Consider the following 6,399-nt stretch of genomic DNA (forward strand, 5'->3'; position numbering starts at 1 on the left):
CATTTACTGTGTCACTCTTGTTGTTATTGACTAAAGCCTATTGTATAGGAGGATCTGGGAAACAAGCCAGCATTTCTGCAGAATTAAATATACTAAGTTCCAAAAATGTCACATGTATAGATAATCTTTGATATAATTGATGATACACTTTTGCTAATTTTGTTTTGAGATGGACGATTTAAAACCATGTTTCTGTCATGATGTACTGCTTACTTGTGATTCAATTATTGTTTATTGACACCTAAAATGGTGAACATTTAGTGATATATAACTACACTCTTGTGTTTCATTCTGTTATATGTTAGTACTTATTGTAAAGGAAAAGCAACAACTGTGTTGCACTAACATTCCTGAGGTAATATATTAATCAATGTTTGAATGATTGTAAAGGTGGGAAGAAAGCACTGGAAGTGTCTTGAGAAATGAAATATGGATAGAGTGGTCATTGGTCAGACATTTCATTCTGTGCATGTAGGGTGAATTATGTTAACTGCTAAGGAACTATACTTCAAGAAATTACAATAATGTATTTGATGAACCAGGGAGCTCTGAAACAGTCTGTGTACTGTGACTTGGTCGATATTTGTACAGATGGTCCAGGTGGACTCTGTGGAGAATTGTATTTGGTTGGCCCAGATGGCGGTGTGTGGAGGTGAGATTGTTCCGTATTATGTGTTAATGTTAGTGTAAAGTGCAGCGATTAGTGCAGTGGCACTTGAGAATTTTGTACTAGTATAAATTTTAGTGATACATTATCAAAGAACGAGTTAAATTGCAAAATGAGATTTAAGACAGGAAAGTTAAAGTATGAACATTTGGAATTTTGCTAAATTGAACTATTCTACTCAAAACAATCAATTACACAAAATACAATGGTTATACAGAGTGAAATATGAGCCACATTCCAGTATTTCATTCTTATTTATTTATTTATTTTTTTGAGCTTCAGTTCAGTGCTCCTCATTGCACACAGAGGAGACTGAACACTTTGGTATACTATGGTCTAATGCTGTGCATTAATAAGAAGAACTTTGTGCGCCTGCCTAAATTAGGAGGTTGCAAGTACAATTTAATATGGATTTTGAGTATTGTAGTATCCGATACTACTTCTTGTTTCACAATGCATCGGCAATATTGAGAAAGAGTTATACACACCAGAGTCTCCATTGCACTCAGGAGAACCTGGAGGATCTAATGACAGACATGATTATTCAGAAACAAGGCCAATTTAGCTAAATTCCATTGGATAATTTCCCTGATTGAAATAGATTTACCTCATATTCATGCTGAAATACAAGCTACAGACAAATTCTGCAAATTAACTTGTTCTTTCTTTGTGCTATTACATAATATTTTGTCTAATCTAGTTGAATCTGATACAAAATAATTTATGATGATTTTATATATTTGGTTGAGAATGTAGGTCAAATTTCATTATGATGTATGTGTACACTTCACTCTGCAGATTAAGCAGAAATCTGATCTCATATCTTATGTAAATTGCTTGTTCTTCCAATTGATTGCAAAGTGAGCACTGTTTCATCGATCTAGCAGAAAAGGTTTTATACAACTTTTTGTTGCACGAACCCTTTTGGGGGTGTTGAAACGTAAAAGCCCATTGAAACCAATTTAAAAAACACGTATTTTTTGTCCATAAACAGTAATTTCTGACATAGGGGTGTAGGTAAACATATACTTGTGGAATGAATACAAAGAAACCAGTTACTATATTATAACTGTATAATATCCTGTAAATGATAGGAACATTCCCCGAACCATGAACCTTTTTAAACTAATAAAAATAGTAAGAAGATTGTTAACACCACATATCTGAGCATTTATACACAGTTAAGTTGTTATATACTTGAAAATTCAATTTTGTACTTACTCTGTAAGAGCTATTGTAATTGTTGAAATGTGTCATTGGTTTTAAAATGAGAGCTTTAACTGTAATTTTGTTAAAAAGCCCTTTTTTAAGAATACCAAGGATGAGGATTGTTTGGAATCATATACATAGGGGCAGCCATGTTAGCAGAGGTGGCCATTGTATGAGATGAGTTTGTGCACATAACATGTACGTCTTGTTTGAGTTAAAATAAAGTTGTCTGAAACAAAAAAAAAAGTTAAGTATTGTTTATTTTGACTTAACAGTCAAGTACAGTTGACAACATGTACTACAGGACAACTTGCAGCAGCGGATCAAGACACTGAGGATGAATACACCCAATTATAATTTATAACAATATAAATTAATAGTAGCTTTTTCATGATAGAAACTTTTCAAGTGAGAGTGGTGGTGTATTGCTGTAAAGAGCTGCAAACGAATAAATATGTTTGACTCGAATTTCAAGGCCGTACGGGAGGGAACGTTTGACATGGAAAGTATGGCAACTGTCAAAATGTAAGTACTGTTAGTTGTCAGTAGGTTTGATGTGGACAGAATTGTGTGGCTGAGGATGAGATCAACATCCAAAAAGTGGAACGGGATTCAGAATAGGATCATGTGAAATTTAATTGAGAGAAGGTATTTAGAGATTCCAGGAATTTTAACAAGTCAGCCTCACCACCTGTCCATAAGACAAATATGTCATCAGTGTACCTAAACCAAACCAGAGACTGAAGGTTTATGGATCCCAGGAAAGCCCCCTAGTGCAACCTTTGAAAAGGTTAGCATACAAAGGACCCATCATGGATCCCATGGCCATAACCACGAACTGTTAGTGTGTCTGCCCCTCACAGGTGAAGTAATTGTTGGTAGCCATAAAGCTGATTAAGATGAGCAAGAAAGATGTCGTAGGTTTGAAATCAGGTGGGTGCTGACTGAGGAAATGTTCATCAGCAGACAGACAATGTACATGGGGGATGCTGGTATAGAGGGAGATGGCATATATAGTGACAAGCAATGTGAGTGTTGGGAGTGAGACAGGTACGAATTTCAGACGATCTGGGAACTAGGTGGTATCTTTAATATATGAGGGAAGTCTTTGTACTGTGCATTGTGGATGTTGATCAACTAAGGCAGATATGGGTTTGGTAGGTGCTTTGAAGCTAGCAACTATAGGACGGCTAGGATGACTGGGTTTTGTGGATCGTAGGAAGAAAGTAAAATGTGGGAGTGTGTGGTTTGGGTGGGGTAAAAAGTTCTACGGATTGACATATAAGTCCTTGTGAGGGTCCTGAGCTTTTTAGGAGGAACTCCAGGTCAATTTGAATTTCAGGGATGGGATCTTGATGGCAGCGATGCTCGATGTGAGGAATTCTTGGAAGGCTTGTATGGGATGATTCTGAGGTAGTGGTGGTGGGTCAAGTTGGGATCATGGTCAGAACTATTCAAGGCAGGGTTCAATGTCAGGTTTGCTGTTGGAAAGATTTTGGGATTGGGCTGCAAGGTGATATTTCCAGTTGACATTATGTGTAAAGGAAAGTATGCCCAAAGGAGCTGGTTTGGCGTTGAAAGTGAGACTCTTGGATAATACAGATAATTCAGGGGTGGGGAGGGAGAGGGGGGGGGGGGGCAGTGCTTTGGGTGGGAGGTTGAGAACATTGTACTGTTGTGACAGTTCTTCTGATTACGAGTTATTACTGGTCTGGGAGGCAGAGGTGAAGCCTGTAGGATGGCCAAGCTTGCTTTGTAGAAGAGGAATGGTGGTTGATGGTGTGGCTGTTAGGGGAGCTGCCGAGGGACAGGAAGGGAACACCACTGTTGAAGTAGCTTAGGAGAAGGCGAGATAGTTCTTTGAGGTGAAGTCTGACATGTTGCTGCAGTCTGAAGTTGGGTCGGCAGATGATACCACCCAAGGAAACATGACGATTTCTTCTGTCTCAGCATTTCTTAACAGTAACTGCTCCTTTCTTCACTCCATTTTAGCTTACTGCACCTTTCATTTTCTGACCTGTCTATTTTTTGCCGTCCCCCTCTCCCACCTCTGTTACACGCAATACACTTAGCTTTTCACTCTTATTAACTTGTGCACGATGTTTTAGTTGCAAACTCTTTTTTGCATATTACCCTGTCTTCCACCTTTAAGCTCTCAGGTTTTCAAATTTCGTCCAGTGCAGTTCCCAACAATCAGTCTTTCCTTCTCATCCCATCTGGTAAGTCTCCCCTGACTCGGTGTTCATGGGGCTTTTCCGAGTTGTACCCCTTTCCCTAAACCGCTCCTGTCCTTTTCCTTCCCTTAAACTCTTCTGCCAGAAGAAGGAGTCACTGGTTCCAAAAGCTAGAACAAATTACACCCTTTTATGTGTATTCCCCTGTCACTGATTGGTGAGTAGACAATTTATCTATCCATTTACATTATATTGTCAGTAATTGATTAATTTTTGTTGTTATATCTGTCTTTGAGATATAACAAGTTTTGTGTTCTTCTGTTTAACTTTAGTTCTTGGGGAATGATGCATTTTTAAACTCACTGCACCATTTATACAAAAACCATGTAAATTTTTGACTCTTGCACCCTTCTGGAAAAACTTCTGCAGAAGCTTAAGTCTCGGGCTGTGCTAGAAATCAAATCTGCTACCAAACCCACATTACAATAAAATATAGATGGCAAGACAAATTTCAGTTTAGTTCAACTTTTGTGAAGAAATGTCATCTGAAACTGATTATGAAGTCATATCATAACATTACTGTAAAATACTCAAACTACTTGATGTTGATGTCAACACTTCTGCCATAATGAACACACCTCAATCAATTTCATTATGTAGTTATGTGAGAGTTGCTACACACAATGCCTATCGATCTTTTGTAGGGGCCTACATATGTTGTTACATCTGTGCTTAGTTATGGTATTGGACATAACAATGTCTAATCATGCAGTTATGATCCACTAAACCATTTCTAAGGTATTGGTTAATGTGCATTCTGTTACTAACGAAAGGAAATCAAATGCTGAGGAGGTAGTGGGTGCTATTCTTGTACATTTTACAGAAATTTACTAACTTCCAGCAAACTGCTCACTTTCTTTACAGACACCTATATTCAGGTGTTCATATACACTCACAGACAAAAGATTAGTCAACCTTCAGAAGAGCATATTAGTCACAATGGAGTGCTACACAACCTACGGTGTAAAATCGGTAACAGATGGTCACATGACCCTTCAAACCTGACGTACATCATAACAGTGAAATGGTGTGTATCTGCTGAATGATTGTATGGAATCACCACAGTAAGGTGGATCCAGGTGAAATGATAGAATGGAACTATTGTGTCTGGATGTGTCCATGGGCATAAAGTGACTAAAGTTGACCAAATTAGTAATGCATCAACATGGCTAAAAAATGTACCAACAAAGAATGATGTACCTCCCAGTCATGTAACACACCATAAGAACAGTGATCAATCCCAAAAGGAATAGCTGTCAGATCTATCTCATAACCTCAGCCCACTCATTCAGGTTACCAAGAACATGAACCAGGATGTTTATTTCAAGATTCTCAGTGATCAAGTGTTATCCCTTTTTTTTACATCTTCAGAATGAATATGCTGTGGACACTCCCCCTCCTTCATAATGACAACTGCCATGTCCACAGTATTGCATATACACCTAGTTGGCTTGACAAACAGTAAACTACTACAAAGAATCTCACCTAGCCTGTTGTATCATCCAATCTTCATCTTGCAGAAAATGTCCAGGATTACTTGGAACAGCAGATGAAACCCAGTAAACAACATTCACACAACTAAGTAGGCTAGCTTTTTGGGTTGAATAATCAAATTAGTGATCTCAGCTGGATGGGGCATATGTCAAGAAATTTATGTATACGCTGAAGCTATTAACGAGACATCAGTCGATGTCACATGGTATTGGGCATGATGTTTCCTGGAGTACCTAATTTTTGTCTGCATTAGGATACTTTGAGCTATATCATTGCATCTGTTCTTGAAGATAATACTTTACGCTATGGACAAGTAATTAGTAGATACATATAACCAGAACTTTCACAAATTTAATACCCACTGAAACATACACACAGTACAGCACACTCTATGCTAGACTGTAACTACAGTATGTAGATACACAAACCACATAATATATCATGGCACTGATTCATGGCAAACGTGATGTCAACATGCATCGTGACGATTAAAAATACGTTACATCACCTAAAACCATTATATCGTCAAGAATTCGCGAAACTGTACGAAATGCAAAGTACACGTTAAAGTAATACGAAGTTTATATTCCTACATGGTACCTTCATATCTGTAACTGTCCGCACCATACGTCTCAAAATCGTCCCCTCCACCCCTTGTTACTGATGGATCAACGAAATTCACACGATAGCATTTTCCATCCACCCACGTGAGCTCCGGTCTGAGAACATCCATTCTTGTTTATGTTTTCATTCACTTCGCTTGTGCAGTCTGTGGTCGAAGGTTGACACCCACTC

At 38.1% G+C, this 6,399-nt stretch overlaps 1 protein-coding gene across 1 annotated transcript in view; it reads right to left on the bottom strand.

Annotated features, from left to right (window-relative positions):
* Window positions 1–6,397, bottom strand: part of LOC124777238 (activating signal cointegrator 1 complex subunit 1) — a 65,424-nt gene extending 59,027 nt beyond the window's left edge. Inside the window, exon 1 of the mRNA XM_047252564.1 lies at window positions 6,205–6,397. Coding sequence (XP_047108520.1) covers window positions 6,205–6,337 — 133 coding nt within the window. The 5' untranslated portion in view covers window positions 6,338–6,397. The remainder of the gene's footprint in view (window positions 1–6,204) is intronic.
* Window positions 6,398–6,399: the final 2 nt, after the last annotated feature.

The sequence above is a fragment of the Schistocerca piceifrons genome, chromosome 2 (genome assembly GCF_021461385.2).
Source record: "Schistocerca piceifrons isolate TAMUIC-IGC-003096 chromosome 2, iqSchPice1.1, whole genome shotgun sequence".
Lineage (NCBI taxonomy): Eukaryota > Metazoa > Arthropoda > Insecta > Orthoptera > Acrididae > Schistocerca > Schistocerca piceifrons.